The sequence below is a fragment of the Thamnophis sirtalis genome, unplaced genomic scaffold (genome assembly GCF_051295495.1).
Source record: "Thamnophis sirtalis isolate CommonGarterSnake01/CBP01778 unplaced genomic scaffold, rThaSir2_p1.2 scaffold_1, whole genome shotgun sequence".
NCBI classification, from domain to species: Eukaryota; Metazoa; Chordata; class Lepidosauria; order Squamata; family Natricidae; genus Thamnophis; species Thamnophis sirtalis.
This window is the reverse complement of record NW_028261381.1, coordinates 136,849,459-136,873,831: the sequence shown is the minus strand read 5'-3', so window position 1 is coordinate 136,873,831 and position 24,373 is coordinate 136,849,459. Positions and strand designations below refer to the sequence as shown.

The window sequence follows — 24,373 nt, the reverse complement described above, 5'->3', positions numbered from 1 at the left end:
CCAAAGTCTGGGGAGTCAGAAATGCTGAGCTGCTACTTTCTTGTCTTTTTCTGAGAATACCATTCATGTATCCTCATATTATGAATGAGACAGAAGCTCTGCTCTCAACTTTAGCATTAGTCTGAAAAGCTTTTTTAATTCCCTCCCTTTGGCTAAGCTGCTTCAACATGTTTGGCTATTGTACAGAATAAGTTTTTCAACAGGATCATCGAAACCACACCTACACGAGATCCTGCTGAAAGGATTTCATTTCAGAGCGACTTTTAAGCCAATTAACTATTAACATCGTGATGTCCTTGACGTGGGTTGTGCTTTATGCAGGCGGTCAGATGCCTACAGGCTCTGAACTTTCCTGATTGCGGTGTCCATTTACGAGGCGGTTGGGGTGGAAGGAAGGGGCCTTGGTGACGCTGCAGGAAGATCCTTTCATCTTTCTTTCTGGTGCAAAGCTAGCTCGCCCTCCTGAGGCACAACTTGGGAAGCATGCAAGCATGTACCACAACAGAGCTAGTAAATTGGCAGCCAAACTACTACTCTGCATTAGCATTGCAATCTCCTGGCTAATGTAATAATGCCATACAATACTAATACCAATAGTAGTAGTAGTAAAAAAATAATGAAATATTTAATTTGCAAATTGAAGTTGAGCAACTGTGGAGAAAGAAATCAACGGTTGAACTAATAGTAACAGGAGTCCTGGGAGCAATACCAAAAAGGGCTGTCTAGATACATGGAAATTTTGAACTGGTTAGACTTGAATATTCTGACTTTGTAAAAACTCACCTTACTTGGAACTGCCTACCTACTCACATGTTAAACAGCTCTTATGTCCTTGGTTAGGACTTGAACTGTTAAGTTTTTACCAGTCCCAGACTGTGAATCGAATTGAAGATTAAATCAATCAGCAGCATCATCTATTCTGCAGTTAATAAATACTTTATTAAGGACCTACATATTAAGATGAATGCTATGAAAATCTGAAGAAAAAATAAGTTTTAATAAGAGCTAATAACAATGTCAAAAATGCAAAGATCAAAAGGCACTGAATTGTACAATTCTTTATGTGCTCTATTGTACATGCTAATTAAAATAAGCATTAACAGGTTTTCTACGTGGAAAATAAATTTCTGATATGCTGAAGAACCATATTTTAAGGACCACATCATCTCTATTCTCTTCTTTGCATTCTGCAAAGCAGCTGTCAAATCCATAATATATGGAACACTTTACACTAATTTATAATATTTACAAAGTTAAAAGGTGCACAAAAGGCAAAAAAAAAAAAAAAGCTTCTTCTCAGTTTTTAAGTACATTTATTTTTTGGACGATAGCCCCATTTCCTGTACAATCAAAAATACATTATGTAACATATACATCTATAGTCTTAAAACCAGGCTTCTATGCATATATATTATATGCATATATTATATTTTGACATGAATGTACCACAAAAGAGGATGAAGGAAGGTGGCAGCAGCAGATCCCTTAGTAGCTTTTCCCAAAGGAGTTGCGTGTTTTTACAAGTACTAAGCTTAGATTCCCTCGTGTTAGTTAATTTTTCTCAAGCAGCTAAAGAAAAGATGTAATGGTTGTTCAAATATTGACAGAAGCTTTTCTCTTCAAAGAGTCTTTATTGGATTCTTTTTCAAATTCAGTATATCTTGCATGAAGGATCCCTTTCCAGACTGGTCTAATTCCCACTTGGATGATCATGATGCATTTCTGGTGTGTATGTAAGTAGAACAATCATGACCCAAAGATGAAGCAGGACCTGACAAAAGAAAAATAGGAATAATGAATGGCACTTTGAATCAAAATAAACCAAACAATCTGATGGGTGCACATTGGTTGCTAGGAATATGACTGGTCTAGAAAGCTAACCTTGACTGAGTTAGAGAATTAAGAGGGTCAACCACTGGCTACTACCTGAATGGAGAACTGTCTGGGAAACCCATGGCTAAAGTGCAGATTAGATTGGGAAGCCAAATAAATATTATTTTAAAAAGGCAGCGGCAAACAAAATTTCCATTTCATGTCAAGAAAACTAGATAGAAGTGTCCATGTATCACTAATTGTATTGGATTTGAGAGTAACTTTGGCTTTTTAATACAAGAACCAAATGCATCAGCTGGGATTTGTTGTTGTTGGTTGCAAAGTTGAGTCCAACCCATCGCTGGGATTAGTGGTATTCAAAAGGGTCAGATGGTAGAAGTGGCATCATGATGTAAGCTCTACTTGACAGATACCTGAAAACAGGCTCTGTTAAGTATAAAGCAAAAAAAGCTTTACATTTAGCAAGGACCTGAATATCACTATCCAAAATGCTGTCTGCTGCCTTCATTGTCATGTCCGATATCCTGCTGGGCTGTCCTATAGAAAAGCACTCACATGGGAGAGCCAGATGACCCACACATCCTGTGTGCGGAAACCACTTCCGAATAGAAGTCATCGACTTCTGAACTTTTGATTTACAAATATTCGCTGATACAAACAAACCTGTCTGAAACGCCAACCTAGAATGTTTCAGAAGGCAGAAGAAAGCAGAAAAGGGTGAATTTACAGTGTCTGCTACTGATTTTGTGGGGTTTAGTTTACAGTGTTCTTTCTTTATCTAGTGGGTAAGGTAAAAATTGTATATTTTTCATAATGGAATGAAGTGTCTCGTGGAATGGAATCTGTTTGTAAGGAGAGGGCTGCCTGTATTGCTCTTTCACAAGCAAGACTGAATATCTAAAGCAACCATGACTGCCATCAATTACACTTTGAAATTAATGAGCTCTGGTGTCTGTGGAGATTCTCAGTCATCCAGGTCATGGTTGTCCCAAAGGTGTTTTTTCAAAAGGCAACCGGACTTTCTTTTTTGGTGATGATATTTCGCTTATCCAGGAAGCTTCTTCAGAACTGAAGAAACATCTTGGATGAGAAGCAAAACGTCTTTTTGAAAAAAACACCTTTGGGATAATGAGCTACAGAATTTTAAAGACTTTATTGCTTGAAATGATAGTGACCAAAAAAAAAAAAAAAAAAAAAAAATACAAAATGTCCTTTAAAAGGCAAACTTGCATTAGTTCCATCCTGCTCAGAGATGAGATTCAGCAGGTTCTGACCGGTTCTGGAGAACCGGTAGTGGAAATTTTGAGTTATTTGGAGAACCAGTAAATACCACCTCTGAAGGCCCTGCCTCCATCTATTCTCTGCCTTCCAAGTCCCAGCTGATTGGGAGGAAATGGAGATTTTACAGTATCCTTTCCCTGCCATGCCCACAGAACTGGTAGTAAAAAAAATTGAATCCCACTACTGATCCTGCTGCACAATTACAAGAAGTAAATTGTGTAAATTCTTACAGTATTTATTTTTATTTATCTCATCCTTATTTGTACAAATAACTCCAATGGCGAACATATCCAACACACCTTCCTCCTCTTATTTCCCCCACAACAACAGCCACCCTGTGTGGTGGGTGGGACTGAGAGAGGATGGCATGCCTTGGAGAAGTCTTGCGTATTGTAATAATAGAATGAGATAGGTGATACCATAAAGACATATTATTATTAAATAGATTTATAATGATGCAATGGAATATTGGTATATATATGAATCGAATGTTTAGAATATTTTGTTTGAAATGAATAACAATTGTAGTTGAACATATGATGTACAATGATAACAATGTATCAATGTATATTTGATGGATAATCTGTGACTTTATATAAAACTGAAAGTGGTGATGCACAAGTACAAAATGTTGGAGAATTTTTTCATATTGCAAGAACAACAGAATGTGGTATTAGAAAGACATATTATTACTAAATAGACTAATAATGACGCAATGGAATGTTGGTATATAGATGAATCTAATCTCTAGAATATTTTTTTTAAATGAAGGAATAACAATTGTAAGCTGAACATATGATCTATAATAATAATAATGTACCTATGTATACTTGATGGACAATCTGTGATTTTATATATAATTGAAAGTGGTGATGCACAAATGCTTGTAAGCAAACGACATGCTATATGTATATGTAATTGATGATGGTTTTATGTTTCATGTTTTGTCTGTCCTTGTTGGTCTAAAAATAAAAAACTTTTATACAAAAAAAAAAAAAGGAGAGAGGATGACATGCCCAAAGCCACCCAACTGGCTTTCATGTTACTTAGCTTTATAGTGAACTATACTTCACCTGTTTTGTATATTTCATTCATTGCATATCAAATCAAGATGAAATAGTATATAATGAAAATGGCATATTTTGCATTATGAGTACATTAAGCAGACTCACCATGTAAATGATTACAAATACCCTCGCAATAGGATATCGACGCAGAAAGATTCCAAGTCGAATGCTGTAACCAATTACAATAAAAATATTAGAAAATAGCATATATATGGGCACCAGAGATTTTCATAAAGCCATGATTACATTACAAGTTTATTGATAATTCATTTTCTAAACATCCCAATCATTCAGATTTTTCACAGGATCCAGATATTGGTTCAACATTTTAATCAAGATAGCCACTGCAATATCAAGATTTCTTTCCAAGATCTTCTCCATGGAGCTAATTGCTTCTTCCAAGCAATCTTTCTATTCTCTGCCTTCTCCTCACCTGAACTGGTCTATAGTACTTGCAGCTTTGCGAACTTTGCCATACATTCCCGCTGCATTCACATCGAGATCACCAAAAAGGACAGGAACATTTCTCATGCGAGTGCCTAGAGGAATAATAATAATTTAAAAAGCAATTAGCAGCAGTAGAAACGATTCATAAACTACAGTAAATATTCATTACATAAGGTGTGATGATATTATGAGAAGCAAAGTAGAAGCAGACCAAATTAGATGTGTGATTTTATAATGTTTTGTATTTTATCATGACCACTTTGACAGAATGGAAATTTCAAACATATTTAAAAGGACGTTGTACGCATCTGTGAGGATTTTGCATGCATTTCAATTTTATTTTAATGAAATACTCCAAAGGTCAGGCAATCTACTTCTGTAAACATCCTCACTGCAGAACACAGGTTGCAAAGCTATTATCAAAATTATAGTAGCCTGTTAAGAATCATGTCATAGCAAAAATCTTTTGGGAAAACTCTCTCAGTACTATAAAATGAAGCCATTTGAGGTAAACTGTAATTTTTCATTGTAACCTGGAGCCCATTACTGTCTCTATTTCACAGGTTTTCAGATGTGAAATTCACTGCTTATTTTGTTTCATTTTATTTGTTAATTAAATTTTTATGCCGCCCATCTCCCCTATAAGGTGATTCTGGGTGGCTTTTCTTATGTAACAAAAATGGCTCATCTACATGCACAAGAGGAAGATACGAGATGGGGGGAAAAATCAGAAAATTTTGGGAAAGCAGAAGGGAAAAGGAAAGGAAACCACACAAAGACCGAGAATCTCAGAGGCTGTTGAAAGGAAAAAAGAGGAAACTATGAATAAAGGAATGGAACAGAGGATGGTCGATTGGAAGGACTGATTGGTTTCATGGCAGGAACATCAACATGAACGTGTTAAGCCAGTGTTTCTCAACCTTGGCAAGTTTAAGATGGGTGGACTTCAACCCCAGAATTCCCCAGTGCAGCTGGTTGGGGTTATTCTGGAAGTTGAAGTCCCCCATCTTAAACTTGCCAAGGTTGAGAAACACTGTATTAAGCTTTCCAATCTATCGGGATATACATTCTCTCACGATAAACAGTTCATTCCTCATTTTACCTTCGCTGTTGTCAATTCCTGCCATATTAATGGAGGAGCCATTGGTGGAAGCCCCCTGGACAGCCTTCAGCTGCTGCTCCAGTCGTTCCAGTTGATAGACTAAAGCATTTTTTTCTGTGCTGAGATTCTCCAGCATGGTTTGTTTCTGAATTAGTGTCTCTGTCAATTGATGCAGACGATTTTCTAACTCTGTTTGGCTACTGCTGCTCAATGTTTTGTTCGTTAGCTGCAGAGTGAACAAAGTAACATTGGAAGAGGAAACGAGTAAGCATCTTCATTGGAATGAGTGTGGACTGAACTAAATGCCTTCCCTTGCATTTTGCTCTACGTCTTGCTTTAGAATGAAGCACACAGCCCGGTGTTCTTTCCAGAGGTGGTATTTGGGCGAACCGGTAGCGGCGATTGTGGGAGGCTCTGCCCACCTGCCCGATCTAATGTGTGAGCACTGTGCATGTGCAGAAGGCAGTGCACATGCACAGATGTGAAGAGTTCGAGTGAAGCACACATTTGCACCCACATTTGCGAACCGGTAGGGAAGGTAAATGAATCCCACTGCTGGTTCTTTCCCTTGGAAAAGCTGGGAGTGGGGGAAGGATCAGGACTTGCTACCAAAGAGGCGCAAATTGCTATTAGGCAGCAGAATTTGACAGGTCTCATTCCTTCACCCATTTTTGGAAAAAGCTTGGCACAGAAAAGTGGCACTGGACTGCATAAAGGTGAGCAGATTCCACACAGCAGGCTCTACCCAGCATTTCCACCACCAACCTAAATATGAGAGGTCAGGTTTAGCAGAAAAAAGAGAAGTGAACACATTCATTTTTGTGTTAAAACGTTGTCAATCTGGGAGCATAAATCGAAATGTTGGATATATACTCCATTAGCTTTGCCTCCAAAGAATGATCTCCCTGAGATGGCATAACTTTGAAATAAAGTGATTGCCATTTAACTGTCTTTGTACCCTTTATTTTACGTTTTTTCTTTTTAATTATTTTTATCTAGAAATGATAAATATCATAATTTGAAAGAAATCCAATAGTTGAGCCAATTTCACTTCAAGGTTAGCTGGTGCGATGTTACAGGGGCATGGTTAAAAATTGTGGCTTGTTCAGAAATGTATGTTGACTGTAAAATTGTTAAGTTAATCCATTACCTGATTTCTTAGTTTCTGAATCTCCTCTTCTCTATCTGTTATTCGGCTTTGCAGAGAATTCTTTGTCCTGTACAATTCTTCCTCAGTATAGTGTAATTCCTGGAAAATAAACAGGTCCAGCAGCAATTAATATATTAAATGATAAAAGCGAAACATGATGGTACTACTATGATCTATTTGTGTTTACAACTAGAAACTTACTTTCTTTTCTGCAATTGAAAAGGCATTGCCGAAGCAGTAAAACATTATATTAAGACCATAATGAACATTTAGAAATTCCTAGATGCAGGCAACTAATTGCAAAAAGGGGTATTGCTAGCGGGGATCAGTTTCAACATTTATTTGGAATGTAAAAAGCTGACAGTTTATAGATATTCCTTGGCTTTGTTTCTATAGGTAGTCCTCGACTTACGACCACAATGGAACCCACTATTTCTGATGCTAAGCAAGACAGTTCTTGAGTGAATTTTGCTCCATTTTTGTGATCTTTCTTGCAACAGTTGTTAAGTGAATCACTGCAGTTGTTAAGTTAGTAACACGATTGTTAAGTGAATCTGACTTCCCCATTGACTTTGCTTGGAAGAAGGTCACAAAAGATGATCACATGGCCCAGGGACACTGCAACCATCGTGAGTTCAGCTGCCAAGCATCTGAATTCTGATCACGTGACCATGGGGATGCTGCAAAGGTCCCGTGAAAAATGGTCAGAAGTCCCTTTTTCCAGTGTTGTTGTAACTCTGAATGGTCACACAATGAACTCTTGTAGATTGAGGACTAACTGTATTTCTTTCAGAAAGTTGTTATATGATCTCTGTGACAATAAGGAAACCTTCAGAATTATATAGGTAGTCCTCAACTTACAATTGGTTGAATAACGATCTTTTGAATTTATGACAGATCTCCCTAGGGCTACTTAAAACCTGGATTTGGAGTTCTGATGGTGTCCCCCTGCAGTCATGTGGTTGCCTTTTGGAGGCTCAACAACCGGCTTGCATTTATTACTACCGGTATGTGCAGCGTCCCAGGTCACATAATTGCGACTTACAATGTTTTTTGCTGGAAATCAGCATTTATTTCTGCCTTCTGGGATTCATTTAACAACTATGCTGATTCCTTTAACAACCGCCACAAAAAAGGTCATTCAATGGGGAGTGTAATGAGGTGACCTACTTAACAACCAGCACCACACACAGCCATAATTGGTGAATTCCAGGGATGAGACTGTATATTATAGTGGCTTTGACTTAGCAAAGGGATAAGAGAAGTTTGGATGTTGAACTGCTACTTCCTTCATCCCAGCCAGAGTGACCGATGGTGATGGATGCTGTGAGTTCCCCAAATTTAAAACCACATTCTCAACTGACTTAAAAGACAGCACTTTTGTTTAGATAGGCCAGGAAGCATTTTTCTTTTGTCTCATTTGCTTTTCCAGAATAGAATGGAGGACACAAAGTAATTACATAGGTAAAATGAACAAAAAACCCAGTGCATCTGAGTGAGCAGAACCGCTATTTACTTACTGCAAAGCCATTTCTACATAACCACGGAAGGGGGGAAAAGCTACTCTTTTAGTATATCAATCTTTCAAAAATTAGAAATACAACCTGAATAATTGCAAAAAAACTTAAGATTTAAGGAAGAGTGATGGCAGATCTACAGTAAACAAAGGACAGTCCCATATAGCATTAATGCTGAGGACTCGGCAAATCAACCGTGATGATTTTTATAGACCAGGTGCTACAGTTCGGCTTCTTTCTACGAACCTTAAAATAAGCAAGGAGTTTTCTCAGAGACAGAATATTGTTTTTGTCTCAAACCTCTCTTGATTTTAATTTTAGCACTGTTTCAGCATGAATATATTTGTTCTTGTATCATTTATCCAACGTGTTACTTAGCTCCACTAGATGAATAAAACAAGAATACTTGAGGGAATTAGATCTAGTGCTTATATGGCAACACAAACAAAACAGATGAGATTCAGTTCAGTTCGAAGTATTTTTATCCCAGAACAAAAAAATGGGTTAAACATGAAGAGCTATAATAAAACACCGCCATATGGCTTCAAGATACAGAATTAATATTATCTTTTGAAAGCAAGCATGGATCTTTTGCTTTTTCATTAGTTCAATTCACCCCTGTCCAATTAATATGGAGTTTCTTGTGAAACAGGTAATCCTCCAAGATAAATAATCAGAAAAAGCAAATTAAACACCTTGCCTTTGATGGTTTCATCTATGGCAACTGTTTACAATAACAACAAAACCACTGAGTACAAGAAAAGAGGCCTATTTTCAATCAAATAGAATTTACAGGCATTTGTGTGGAAATCCAATTGTGACAATTTCTAGAGATCAGTTTTGTCAGATAATTTTTCATTAGCTGCACCCAAGTGAAAAAATTGTGATTTAGTTTACCCAAATAAGCAGCTATGCGTATTAGAAGCTTCATAACACGATCCTTAATAAAACAATGATAACTCATTTCTAATCTGCACATTATCCTGAGCTGATTGATACAAGGATACTTAGGGGCAACTTTTAACTAGGCATTTGCAAAAATAAATAAATTGGTGAACAGAAGAAATACTTGCGTATGAATTGCTTTTAAATCCAGTCAGCTATTGAGTTAGATACAAGTTTGTTTCAAAAAGATATAGAAAAAATTATGTTCAGAATCAGGCAATACTGCTAAACAAAAATATAAAAAAAAGCCGCATAAACAATTTTGCTTGTTCACAAGTAAGTTTCTAACCATATAGATATTTTCATTTATTTAGCATATGGTGCAGTGCCTCCCCACAGCCTGTTTTGGGTCCCTGGAGGCTGTAGGGAGGCCTGCTAGGCCCAAAACAGGGCGCGCGGGATTCACACGCATGCATGGGGGTGGGGGGGAGCGTGGGGGGAGGTCATACGTGCATGTGCATGGGGGAAGGGCGCATTGCATTATGGATGTGGACACACGAGCGTGCGCTATTGTGCGCACAATTTTGGCACACAAAAGAGAAAAAGGTTAGCCATCACTGATCTATAGCTATGCTTTTTCAAACTTGTTGACTTTAACATGTCTGGACTTCAACTCCCAGAATTGAATGAATGCTGGCTGGAGAATGACGGGAGTTAAAATCTGCACATCATACATTTGTCATGTCTGAAAAACACTAGTTGAGGCTGGAATGTTTAAAAAAGACAAACCATTTCTATACTGGTGTAAAAAAAAACCTGCACTGATGAATCTAAGTCACCAACACTGAAGATGACTTGACAGAACGTTTACCTTTATTGTTGACTTTCTAAATTGTATTGATGCTAAGAAAATTTGTCACTTAAAACAGAATCCTATATCTGTCTCCCCCTTAAGGTAAGAGGCTATTTATGCTTTCCTTTTAAAATAAATAAATAAAGCCCTGCTTTAGGAATAATCCCTTTTGGTCTAAGACATATAGCAATAGCAGTTAGACTTATATACCGCTTCATAGGGCTTTCAGCCCTCTCTAAGCGGTTTACAGAGTCAGCATATCGCCCCCACAGTCTGGGTCCTCATTTCACCCACTTCGGAAGGATGGAAGGCTGAGTCAACCTTGAGCCGGTGAGATTAGAACCGCTGAACTGCAGATAACAGCTGAAGTGGCCTGCAGTACTGCACCCTAACCACTGTGCCACCTCGGCTCTTAATTAATATTTGTCCTTTGTGTAGCACACCGCATTAAAAAAAATACAACTGGGGGTCAAAGGACGCACAGAAGCACTGATTAAGAAAAGGTACATATGATCCATCATCCAGTATTTGGTCAATAAGAATGCTAACAATGTTGATACCCATCATTACAAACATATGGCCTTTCTTTTAATTATGTACTTCCAATATATATCTTCCCCGTATATGAGCCCCCAAATATATCAATACATACAGAGAGCTCCTGAAATACCACTCAGCAACCCATTTCAACTCTTCCCAATATTTACCTGTTTCTGCCTCTCTAGTTCAGCCTCTACTTCTTGTTTGGCTGTTTTGTGCGTTGCAATTTGATCGTGCAACTCTTGAATTTGCTCTCTTGTGGACTCAGCTTCACTTATCTGCTGCGCTTCCATATCCTGCAGTTCAAGTCTCAATTGTTGCACTTGGCCCCACAGCTTCTGTACTTCTTCCTTTTGTGTGTCCCGTTCATGCCTCAGTTCCTCTAACTCCATAAAGCTTGCTGTTTGACTATCCAGACCTTCAATACCGGAGCCTTCTTTCAAACTGTTTATCAACTTTTCCTTAGACTGAGATGCAAAGGCAAAATTAAGGATACGTGAAATTGCATTACAATCCTTAGTTTGTTAACTGTAACCAAAAGGCAGAATGTAAATACAGCAATGGAACCCTATTTGTGCTCAGCATCAATTCTTTGCTTTGGAACACAAAGTTTCCATATCTAATATTAGTAATCAGTTAAGGTGAGGAATTTATGGACCTCTAACAGTAATTGGAATTTAAATCTCTCATAATTCACTACCACTGCTTGTGGAGGACAAAATTGATGGGAATTAGAGTTGATCCCCCATTTGAGTGGGACCCACGATCCCGATCTCAAATCAAATATATGGCAAATGTGAGCAAAAGTACATTGCCTGAAAACATTATTTAATAAAAATTCTGTTAAGAACTTGTCAAATTGAATACAAAATTATATCAAATTCAAAACTTCCTTAGCAAGGATTTTTTCAGTGATGAGTGGTTTCTATTAATATTTTTTTAGTCCTTTCAAAACAAACTAAAACATAAAACCTAACTAACAATTGTTTTATATTTTATTATTTTATTAACAAATTTGCATCTGTTCTTCACTTGAGCCTTCAGGACAGCCTGTCCCATTTGTTTGTTTAGAAATGTCAGGAAGACATTGTTGAACTAGATTACTGTGGTGAGTGTTACCTGGAGTATGCGTGTAGCTTTCTGCTTGTAGTCCACCAATTCTAGCTTAGCAGACTCTAAGTTAGTTTTGGCTACTTTAATTTGCTGTTGAAATTCCTCTGATTTCCGCTTCTCTTCCACATATTTCCTCTCAGATGCAGTTATGGCTTCAGCCAAGTTCTGACGTTCAGCTTCCATTTTACTCAGGCGAGTTGCAAATTCATTCTGATGGAGGAAGTTTTGTTTGGTTTTAGTACAAAAGAAATAAATAAATGCTTGTATTTGTTATTTTAATTTATTCTAGACAAACAAACATAAATAATCAAGAGAACAGTTTGGACTAGGGGTTAAGACACCAGGCTAGAAATCAGAAGACTGCGAGTTCTAATCCAACTTTGGTTATGAAAGCCAGCTGGGTGACTTTTGGGCCACTTCTTTCTCTCAACCCAATCCACCTCACAAGGTTGTTATTATGGGGAAAATAGGGGGAAGAAGGAATATTAGGTATCTTCATTACCCAGTGTTATAAAAAAATGAAAATAAAGGTGGGATATAAATAAACAACTGCCAATGTCTTCATGCATGCAAAACTATTTGATGACAATCTACCAATTAATAACTGAATAAGTTATTAAGATAAGGTAGTGCTGATCATAGAATTCTAAACCTAACATAGATGTTGTGGAGCAAGGTTGAGATGAAGAAGTTCAGTTCTCATAGCCAGTAGGCTAGCTGATGTCTCAGTTGCTTTTGATACCATCAATCATGGATGGACTGAAGGAACTACATTTGGCAGTGATTCTTTTCCTTCTTTGGGGGAGGGGATAGAGAGCCTACAATAATGCACTGACTCAAGCACCGAATGTATTGAAAGATACCTGAGCTTTCATTCTAAATGTCAGCTTGTAAAAGCATTCCAGGCCTGCTTTCGGGTTGCCATAAGAGGAGGAGGGAGAACTGACAAAGCTGCTCGGCTGCCTCAACCTAAAACCACATTCCACACATGCCTTTCTCCAGAATGTATCCCTGGTTTTCGGAGAAAGCAGGAGGGATGTGGTTTCTACAGCCTGCAAACGTATTTTGTTGGAGAATGTGATTCATGACACATCCCTGGGCTGGATAGATTCATAGTAGCCCGTAAATTACTTGAGGGCAGAGCTGACTCCTCTTGGGTAATTGCCGAAATGCTACTCCTATAAATGACTGGATTTCTTTTGAAATTTGGCTTGAGGCTCATGAATTAATTAGGGGACATAAAATACGTATTTGGCTCTGGTTGGTGGACCTTGGGAATCTGGTCAGAAACAATGTTGATCTAATAAATCTGAAGTGCCTCTGTCTCTATTATTGAGATATAGTTTTTCAATGAAAAAAAAATTAAACAGCATTCTCCAGATCTGCTATCTAACCTGCATCTGCTTGTAGTTGTCTTGTTCCCGCCTAAGAGTGGACTCCGCTTCATGCAACCGCTCCTGAAAAGTCTGAAGGGCTTGATTGTGCAGACTGTTGCCTTCGCTATTATCCTTTATTATTCTGTATAAGCAGAGGACAAAGATTTAAGGAAACATCTTTTAAGATCCATATCCATCTTTGGTGGCCTCCTGCATATATTACTTCTTTGTATTCTGCAATGCTCGCTCTCCATCCCTTCACATCCTCTTGCCATTCCCAACATCCGTGTTGGTATTGGCTTACAGCTTTTGTTTTATATATTGTTTTTATCTTTGGGTTAAAGAGATAAGGTTATAAGGATGTCCAGAGTTCGGTTGAAGTTGGCTGGCCATTTAAAAAACCCTTGCAAACTCCTTTTCAATTATTTGTAAGGATGTGACACAAAATAAGGGACCAGCCTTGCTTACCATCTCATCAGAATACAGATATCACCTGAATTTCTAAAATGCCTTTTTTCCCTTCTTTTCATGGCATGATATGTCAACATAATTTTTCCTATTTAAAGTCAGTGGTGGAGTAAACAAGAGTACAGGAAGAAATGAAAATACTTAAATCATGCCTGGGATTATATTTTAACTGAATAGTTTTGCTGCTTCTATATACTGTATATTTATCTGAACAAAGCCTACTCTCTTTTTTCAGAATGTAAGCAAAGTATCCACAAACCCTTAAGCAATAGCTTCTACCAAATGAAAAAAATATATACAATTCCTTCCCCTTTTTGCTTTTCAAGAAGAAAAGGCATAGCATAAAGAGGTACTGTATTTTTCAGCGTATAAAATGCACCAAGATTTTGAAGAGGCAAATATAAAAAAAAGGTTTTTGCACTCTGCAGACCTCCCAAATACAGCCCGTTTTCCATTGTAGAATGCTTCTGGAGGTGGGGGGGGGGATGAGCAAAAAAATGGCCCATTTTTCGCGAAAATGGGCCCATTTTTTTGTCAAAAAAAGGGGCATGCATAGCCTTTAGGAGACTTATAGAGTACTCATGGGGACGGGCGGGGGGAAACTGAGCAAAAAATGGCCTGTTTTTGCTCATTTCTGCCCTCCCCAGCCCCCAGGACCACTCTGCAAGGCTCCTAAAGGCTAGGCACAGTCATTTTGGTGAAGGGGCGGGGTTTCGGGAGGCAAAAAAATGCTGTATTCAGTGTATAAGACGACCCAGATTTTCAGCTTCTTTTTTGAGGGAAAAAGGTGCGGCTTATAATCCAAAAATAAGGTATCCTCTAATGAATCCAGTTGTCCAGATGTTAACACATACCTTTGCTATTAACGTATTATTTAAAGCAAATGTTCCTTAATAAGATTAACACACACACACAGGCACTGAGCTTAAATTAAAAAAAAAATGACATGTAAAAATAATTTTAACAAACAAGAGGGACGAATAGCCAATACCCTTAAACCTAAACAGCCTAATCTCTCCAATAAATACAGTGACATGATGGACGCTGAATACCTGGATTTTTCATTCTGTAGTGTTTCCAGAGCTTTATTACGTGAACTCAGAAGTTGATCAGCCTCCTGCAATCTCACTTTTAGGACAGCCAATTGGGAATCCTTGGCAGCAGCAGCTTCAGTCAGATCATCAATTTGAGCTTGAAGTCCCCGAACATGTCTGTCATTGCTTGAATTGTCAGCATTCCATTTTTCAACTCTTGCCCGGGCATTGGTTAATTCTATAAAGTTGACGTTAGTAAATATCAGTAAGTTTATAGTCCATATTATTATGTGTGCAGTGTGTTTCTGTCAGTGATCAGAAAAAGTTCTTGGTTCATATGCTGACCCACTAAGCCAGAGTTTTTAAAAAAATGTATTTTGTTATTTAGACTATATGTCCTGGTTCAACCATAATGCTTAAACCAGAATGTCCGGATTTACATATCCAACCAATTCAGAAACAAACTTTAATTATGGCTTAGCATAATACATAAACCCAGTCATGTTTCCAGTTATGTAACTATGGTAGGAAAACCAGTTTGGTGTGTGGTTAAAGGAATTCCAAGAATGGAAGAATGTGAGTTTTAATCCTGCCTTAGGCATTAAAATGCCTGGATGACTTTCAACCAATCACTTTCTCTTAACTCTAGGAAGAAGGCAAACCACTTTCAAAAAAAGGTTGCTATGGAAATTGCATGGAATTGGAGACAAAGATTGACTTGAATGCACAAAATATACAATATAAAACAACTACAGCTTGAAATCGTATTGGAAGCAATCATTACTCCTTTTATTCTTCCACAAACCTACATGAGTTCTTCCATTTTTCTCCTGAATTTGATCACTGGGTTTGCAATGACAGTAATCTTTGAAAATATCAATCAGCTTCAGATCCTGCTTATACAGACAATCCTGGTTGTATTAAGGCTTATGCCAATTGAAGCAAGGGTCTATAGAAAAGCAAGCAATGGAAACAAAGGAAGAATTCATGTAGAAGAGAAGTAGATGAAACATGGTGCATTTTCTATCTCAAATCCTAATTAGAAGGAATATTACATTTTAAGGCTAACATGGAATGCTCACTGCTCATGATTTACGTGCGTGAAACACTTGGCTCCCTCCTTTTGCATTTCCAGTTAAGGACAGAGAAAAAGGTTAATCTCCCTAAGAGGGGCAGAAGGGAGTAATAGCATAATCAGGGATGGGCAGCTGCTTTACCAGGTACATGGTAAAGAGCCAAGGTGGCGCAGTGGTTAAATGCAGCACTGCAGGCTACTGCTAGATCAGCAGTTCAGCGGTTCAAATCTCACCGGCTCAGGGTTGACTCAGCCTTCCATCCTTCCGAGGTGGGTAAAATGAGGACCCAGATTGTTGGGGGCAATATGCTGACTCTCTGTAAACCGCTTAGAGAGGGCTGAAAGCCCTATGAAGCGGTATATAAGTCTACTGCTATTGCTATTGCTATTGCTACATACAAAACCAGTAAGCCACTAGACAGGCAGAAGTAAATTACTAAATAAGACATATATATTTGGCTATACAGGAGAAATTGAAAAAAGCTCATCCAAAAGGTGGTGGGGGGATACTTTTATAAATCTCTTATTTAACACATTTCTATATATTCAGCCCAATAAGAAAATATAGAATGTAATTTGGTCTACTTCAAAGCCATCATTAAGCATTTAACTTTGCTATAGAACACAACGCACTTTATTTTGATGAATATCACTATTTTTTTTTTAAAAAAAAAGATGGTTCCCACTTGGATTGAACGGATTAAAAAGACTTCTTCAACTAGCAGCCCACAAAGGATCTTTTAAAATGTGCAAACCTTCACTCTACCTGTTTGGGTTTCTTTGGCTCGCTGAATTAATGATGCCATTTCTTGATTTAAAGATTGCACTTCGTTACGCAGTAGTTGATTTTCAAGGCGAAGATTGGACAGTTCATGTGATTTACCGTCATTAAGGTTAAGGTTGGGATTAATTTCTGGGGTTTGCAATGAATCCTTTTTAATATCCACATCCGTCTCCAATCCAGAACTGGAACTATCAGACGTCTCTATACAAAGAGATTCATATTTAAGAAACCTGACACTGTTCAATTTCTATGACAAACTATATAGCTATTGAAAGTGTCATTGAGGTTAACAAGATTGCTATAATAAATAATTGTACATTAGCTTATAAACAGGGAGATTAAAAAATAATTATAGCACTATTATAAACATGAAACACCCTTACTTCACATATACTATAAACAAATTAAACATCTGACATTTCAAAAATAGATCAGACATTGTTAATTTATGACCCACAAAATTAATGATGTTCAAATGCTGAATAGGTCTCCCGTCTTGCAAAATGTAGGCAAAAACTGCAGGTTACATATAAGTGCCTATAAATGCACTTGCGTGCAAAGTGGAAAGCCTCAAAACACAACTGAATGAACTGTGTTCATTTCAGTATACTGAAAGCCAAGACCCCTGCTATTGGCTGGGTCTTACATTGCCTAATAAAACCAACTTTGCAATAATAAAGGTAATGAACAAAGTACGTCTTACAACTAGAAATGGGGAAAAAGTGACACCTTCCAGATATTTTGGATTATAATTCTCACAATTCAGGAGCAATTTCCATGCTGGCTAAAGCTGATGGGGGCTGAAATCCAAAACCCTTTCAAGAGTGCCCATCTGCCTATTGCTGTCACATCATTTTTGTCAGTACACTAATAAAAAGAAAACTACGTAGTTTCACAGGTAATTAAAAGAGTTACTAAAATAAGCAACCCTGTTTGCTTCATTAGTTCAGTTCCCACAGTATTATTTATTTCATTTAGCAAAGAGTGTATTTGTGGGGATAAGCAAAAGTTCAGCATGAGGGTGAAAAACCATTTAGAAATATCATGCATACTTCTCATAAAGAAAGATGGCCACCTACACGAAATAATGAAATGTAGTAAAATGGGAGCCAGGGAAGTCTTAAAAAGCTGTGGGCCATATTAATAAACAGATACATTTGGATTGCTATTTTAAGTACCCATAACTCTGTTTGCAAGAGGCAAGTAAGGCAAATGTAAACAAGTTTCTGAAGTGCATCCTGCATTTTACAATTTGCAGCAATAATTTTAGAGAGAAAAAAAAAAACAAGCCTTTAGACAAAGCAAGACAAAGCCTTTAGAATTAATAATGCAACATTGACTTGTCTATACACACTTAGTATGGATTTGAATGATTAAATATTTAATTTATTTAAATATTTAAACTTGCATCCTCCTCCTCTCAAGGGGCAGGGACTTCTGGAAAATTATAGAAATAGTACATTCAGTGAACCTGTACCAAGGAAATAGAAAACTCTGATATTTCTACATTTGCTCCTCATGGACTAACCTCATTATTATTATATTTAGTAAGATTACATCACCTCCTTTGATCCTTGAACATCATTTACATGGAGGTTAGTCTCCATCCCTTTGTAACTTATGTGAATGCTGCTTATGAAACAAGCATTAGGAAATCAGACAATTTCTAATTTATCCAAGAAGCTTTGTATGAATGAGTAGTAATCTATACCACTGTATAGATTACAATCTGGTGTTTTTGAGTGCACTTCCCAAAATGGGAACTTGGGAGAGCTTTTGTATTAACCCATCGGGAGGGTAAGTAAACATGGCTTTTCAACAAACTATCCAGATGGATATGAGAGACATCCTAAACTGTGATCCATATGCTTATATAATCTCAGTTTAGCCAACACAATCAGAATGGCACTGAATGATCATCAATATCAGACCAGAATCCTGTCACCATTAATACCCTTCAAAAGAATCCTTAAAACATTCCTTAACATCTGTGGTTATGCTTAACTACCATTGCCTTGACTTTGAATGGAAGGGTCTTCCCCTGTTTTCATGCTGTGTGAACTTGCTGAGACAGAGCTAACACTTGAAGTCCGAGAATGATTTTGAACAGTGGCTGCTTTGCTCTTCTCCCTTTTCAGGTCCTTTTTCCCATTAGGTTCTTTTTCAGAACTATTTAGAAAGTCAAACAGGAGTTCATCGTTCGGTTCAGATTTTTTCCTTCTCACAAATTGGAAAGAGGGTCTGGACGCAGAAGCTGTTTCTGCGGATGGAGAGCCTTCCACAGGAGGCCTGGGCGCTACCTTAATATTGGCAGTTCCTGCTAAAATTGTTGCCTTCTGATGTTTAATGTTCTCCGCTGCTGATGAAATAAAACTTGATGCAGATGACGCATGATCCTCCTGCTCTCTGGTCTTATATGGATTGGGATACAAATTGACATCATCCACCTGGCTACCAACATAGGTTATACCACTTGCATTTTCTTTCTTGCTTAAAGCAGATGCAGCTCCTTGGTCCACTCTATTGAGAAGGTCCTCTGCCTTGCCAGCCAGGTCGGTAAACCAAGACATAATGGAAATCAAAGAGTATATGGAATTTTATCATCCAACATTCAACCTGGGGTGGGGGAGGGGGGAGAGAGAATACAAAGAACAGAAAAGTTACATCACACGGTCACTTAAATATCAAAAAACATTATCACAATATATCTTCTGTTCTTCAAAATGTAGTTATGCAATTAATATAGTTTGCTGTTCCCATTCTGCATTATATGCATTATTCACACATTTTTACAGACAACCCAAAATGAGATAAGATCCATCCCTGGAAACAAAAGTAGGATGTCAAAAGGAAGATGAAAAGCATAGGTTCACGCTGGTAAGAACTGCACACTTTTCTTTATATTTTAGAAGAGGACTGTTGAATAGTCAGCTATCAGATGGAAAGGTGCAATTCACATCACATTTATTTTTTGATCATAAATGAGAATCCTTTCTCTTGGATTTCTAAGAGATCGTGGCATCTCTTTAAAGCATAACTTGCTTTACACAGGAATCAGTGGTTTTAGTAGTATAAATGATTTGCTGGAGGTTGATTTGGGATACTGTAGTAGGCAACTGGTTAGTATGAGGCAATTACTAGGAGACATGCAGAACACAATCCACTCGGAATTTTTCTCTGCAATTTCCCCAAACTACACAAGAAACAAACGTGGATGTTTCTAATTTGTTAAATATAGGGAGAAGGCTGGATTCAGATGGCTCATTTCCAAACAGTTACATCAAGAAAATATGTATAAAATAATACTGGTGACCTATCTGTATCTGACAAATTCATATATCTTACCACTGGAATAAATGGCCAGAAATATGAATAGAATTCAGTCAAAAACATTAAAAAGTTCATTTGCTTTAGCTTCAAACTTAATGCAGGAAATTACGTAACATCCATTCATTTAATAAGCTATTAAAACAATTGTGATTTTCCTTTCCATTCTTATCTGCATTATTACTTAATCTACAGGTAATCTACCCATGTTACATTATTATAGTAATTAATTCTTATCAGCAAGCCCAAAATGCATACCATTTCCTAAGCATAAAATCAATCAGGTGTAAAAGATTATGTCCACATCTGAAGATTCAACTAAAACTGATTTACTGTATTCATAATACACAAAAATAGTCTCATCTAATAGTTAGCACCTGCTAGGAGTTAGATAAGGATCAAAGGAATTGGGGGGGGGGAGGTTGGTTGGTTGAACTTATGGCTATGTAGACATTCTAGGTTGATCCCTCTTTCAATTCCATCCCCTCAGGTTCTGCCAATCCTTCCTCTAAAAAATCAGAACACAATGATCTTTCTGCCAAAAACAAATAAGTTCCTTGGAGCTGTTACATTTTTCTGATTAATGTATTAGTCAAACTAAACTGCTCCTAGTTATGTTATTCCTGGGAGCCAGAGGTACATCATCTCTGAATTATTCCTAGTCAATGTCTGAGTTCAAAATACGGTATGTTTCCTTCTGTTCTACAGTCCCAGGTCATTTGGGACTCAATATGTAGTGAATGGGATTGTAGTGATCTACTTTTTCTTATTATCCTCTTGGAAGAAATTATAAATATGTGCAGCGCAGACATCCTCATATTACCTTCTGCCATCAAATAGATTACATTTTACAATTGATCACATACAGTAAATGCATATGTGGAAACAGTTGTATTTTGCATACAAAAGAAAAATGTTAGGGTATGCTAGGCTCAATATTATCGTATGCTGATACAGTATTGATGATGTTACCTATTTGGGCAATGAAACACCTGCAAAGGTAACAAGCAAACTCAGAGAGCAGCAAGGAATCCTCATTTCAACCCTGAGTTACAAATATTCTCCTTTAAAGAAAAAATATCTGAAACAGAATTTTTGGTAACCATTTAAATGTTTGGTAGCCATATACTATGTTTCCCTGAAAATAAGACAGGGTCTTATTTTCTTTTGACCCTGAAATAAGCACTTGGCCTTATTGTTGAGGTGCAGGAGGCGGTGAGCATGTTGCAATATTTTCAGCTTATTTTCGAGGTTTATTTCAGTGCATGCACTCAAAAGCCCAATTGGGCTTATTTTCCAGGGAGGTCTTATTTTCAGGGAAACGGGGTAATATTTACAAATACTGTATATTGTTCGATGCCACCCCTTACGAAACTAGGCCAAATTGGTATGAAAATGGAACAATAACACAGCATTCCAGAGAGCTGAAACAAGGACACTTGTTCATGCATTTGGTATCTTTGCCATTCGTCTACTATACTCAAATTTGCCCATTCTTTCAATTTACTCTTTAAAAAGGGCCAATTCATGCATTCAATCTTATTCTGGTTTTCTCCTTTCTACCTAACATCCTCATTTGGGGCCAGATGTCCTCCCTTGTCCTCTTAACTATCGTTAACTTTTATCTTTCTTTCTCTTTTTCTCCATGAGAAGGGACCCTATCCGTAAACACCCTGTTAAGGCTGCTTCCTCTTTTATTCGGCTGGGTCTCTCTTGTCCTCCCCAGAATCACGGCAACCTTTCAACAGGTAAAGATCTCCGCTACTTCTGACCGATGACGCTAGCAAAAACCTGCATCGGCTGAAGCTACCCTGCAATTCGTGGGGATTCCCTGCCACAACAAGAGCAGGAAGGGGGGAAAAGGGGCGAAAGAGACGACAAGAGAGCTCTAAAGAACTCTCGGGGGTCTTTATTCCTCTTCCCTCCCCTCCGATCTCCCCCATCTATTCAGACGACCCCCACCCACATTACATCCACAAACACCCACACACACACCCCTCTCCGGTCTTTTAGGCCTCTGCTTACCCCGGGTTTCTGTCGCCAGCGATTCTGCCACGATCCCTTCAATCAGGAGCCCAAAGCGGACCCGGAATACCGAGACAGGGTGAAAAGGAGGCAAAGGGGTTGCCGTCAGCCCGCAGAGGCATCCGGATCAACCTTCCGGGAGACGTGGCCACTGGCAGGCGGGCACAAGGACCCAACGGAACTTCTCTCCTAGAAGGTTTGCAAGGCGTCGGCGCGGAAAAATACCTGCCGGGAAGTGACGTAAACACGCATGCCCGATTCTGAGCACTTTCTGCAGAGAGAGAGGGAGGGAGAGGCGGAGGAAGGGGGGGCGAGAGGGAGAGGGGAGGGGGGAAGAGAGAGACGGGAAAGGAGTAGTACGAAAAGGAAGTTATTTTTTATTTTATTTAGTTTGTCACTCGTGTACAAGATAACAGGAATAAGAATAAACATGAATAAGAACTCAGTAAATGGGTACACATTTTTGATTGGAAAAGCCAAGGTGATACTGACTACACACTTAGGTGTGCTGCAATCCAGCTTCATATGTAAAACGGTGTTTTTCAACCTTGACAACTTTGAGGTATGTGTGGACTTCAATTCCCAGAATTCTGCTGCCGTCATTGGTAGTTTAGGAATTCTGGGAGTTGAAGTCCATACACTTGAACGTTCCAAGATGGGAATCGCCAGTCTAAAATGTTGCGCTATACCAATTTACGTTTAACAAAATACTTAAATTACTTTTCGGTGATTTCATGAACACGTCCGATTTTTTTCGCGTCAATGCAAAGGATTTGCTGCTGCAGTTTCCAGAATGTTTATATATTATTTATTTCACCATTCAGACTAGTTTTATTATTTCTGGTGCTCTCCCATCCAAAAACTATCTCGTTCCAACCTTGATTACCTTTCTGAGCTCAGCCAAAATTGAATGACAATAGTAGCTTTAGGAGAGTTAGTGTTATGCGTTTTCAGATAGTATTTCCAAGATATTCTTTGTTTCAAGAGGTATTTTGCTTTTATTAATAAATGTCATTAATATAAATAACAGAAGTGTGCTTTAAATATATGCAATACTCTTCTTATACAACAGCATCTCTATAGAGAATTCAGTGTAATTGTTAGGCTTGATTTATGTTTAGATATTATACACATAGGAATATAAACATCTATGTAATATACTTTACAACTATCACTGCAATTGTCTGATTATGGAAAACTTTTAAATTAGAGCGCAGGACTTTTATTCTGTATTAAAATATCTTGGGAGGTATATGGCAACATAATTTACTTTCTAGGGAGAATACTTATTTATGTTTATTCTCCATATAATCATAGTTAAAATAATAAAGATGACTAAGATAATGAAATCATCTTTGAAGTAGGAAGACATGGAGAGTTGTGAGTTTAATTAGACAATGTAATTTTTAGATTTGAATGTTAGCCTCAAGGTAATGATGGCATTTTAGTTTTCATCCAGCAGAGGACACTATCTGAAAACTTTTACTCTCTTTTAAAAATGGGTTTTGGTTGGTGAGAAAAACATATATAATAAAATGTGAAATATATTCACAGCACTGGGGTGTAACTTTTCTCTCCTAAACCATTTCATGTACTGTGTTTGAATTTTAATGTTTACTGTATAAAATTGAGTTTCCTGGTTTTTAGAGAATTTCTTCTTTCAAGAAACTACTATTTTCCCCCTAAAAAGAAGAACAGACAGCAGAAATGGGAACATTTGTTTTAATTAGGGAAGAATTGTGAGAAGACAGTGATACACACACACATTTAAGGAGTAAAAGAAAGGAGGAGGTTAAAAAAATCCTCAAATCAATGGATTATTGAACAAATCAATTGAGCATTCTCACAAATGATCAGGCTCACATCCAATTTAGGACAAATTATATAAAGTCTCTAATGCTGGGAAAGATGGAAGGAAAGCGAAAAAGAAGACAACCAAATAGCAAGACAAAATGACTTGATCACTGTGGCAATGTATGCACCATTGGAAAACCTTCAACAGGTCCCCAAACTTGGCAACTTTAATACTTGTGGAGTTCAGCTATGCTGGCTGGAGAATTCTGGGAGTTGAAGTCCACTAGTCTTAAAGTTGCCAAGTTTGGGGACTTCTGAGTTAGAGACAGATCATTACAGAGAAAGAAATCTATGTGGCTTGTAAGAATAGGCACTGACTTGATAGCACATAATCAGTGATTTTCAGAAATGACTGTAAAGGTAGATACTCCATAGGTAAAATCTGTTTAGGCCATATTCAGCTATTCATCTGGAGAAGGTAGGATGAAATATGGTTTACTAATCTATGGCTCACCTTAAAATGCAGTCATTTATCACCACTATTTTTCTAGTTTTACATGTCCTGTACTTTTTGTGTAGTTTTTGTGTTTCCCTTCCCCTCCTTGGGTTTGTGCGCCGCCCTGAGTCCCGCTGGGAATAGGGCGGCATATAAATAAAATGAAACTCGAAACTCGAACTCGTTTCTTCTTTTTCTACCAATTC

At 37.8% G+C, this 24,373-nt stretch overlaps 1 protein-coding gene across 1 annotated transcript; it reads right to left on the bottom strand.

The window, feature by feature from the left end:
* Nucleotides 1-915: 915 nt before the first annotated feature.
* GOLGA5 (golgin A5) lies at nt 916-22,045 on the bottom strand. The gene is made up of 12 exons (XM_087725699.1): nt 21,878-22,045; nt 18,534-19,141; nt 16,508-16,726; nt 14,685-14,904; nt 13,183-13,306; nt 11,795-11,998; nt 10,843-11,142; nt 6,881-6,979; nt 5,731-5,956; nt 4,615-4,720; nt 4,287-4,350; nt 916-1,771 (listed from the first exon to the last, which is right to left on the bottom strand). The coding sequence occupies exons 2-12, from the start codon at nt 19,093-19,095 to the stop codon at nt 1,691-1,693; spliced, it is 2,205 nt and encodes a 734-aa protein (XP_087581825.1). The 5' UTR covers nt 19,096-19,141; nt 21,878-22,045; the 3' UTR covers nt 916-1,690.
* Nucleotides 22,046-24,373: the final 2,328 nt, after the last annotated feature.

Excerpts from the sequence above, each read along its gene's own strand:
- GOLGA5 (XM_087725699.1), bottom strand. The coding sequence starts at position 19,095 with ATGTCTTGGTTTACCGACCTGGCTGGCAAGGCAGAGGACCTTCTCAAT. Across the intron at positions 11,143-11,794 it reads AAGCTACACGCATACTCCAG|TCTAAGGAAAAGTTGATAAA; the intron begins GTAACACTCACC and ends TTTGCATCTCAG. Across the intron at positions 1,772-4,286 it reads TATTTGTAATCATTTACATG|GTCCTGCTTCATCTTTGGGT; the intron begins GTGAGTCTGCTT and ends TTCTTTTGTCAG.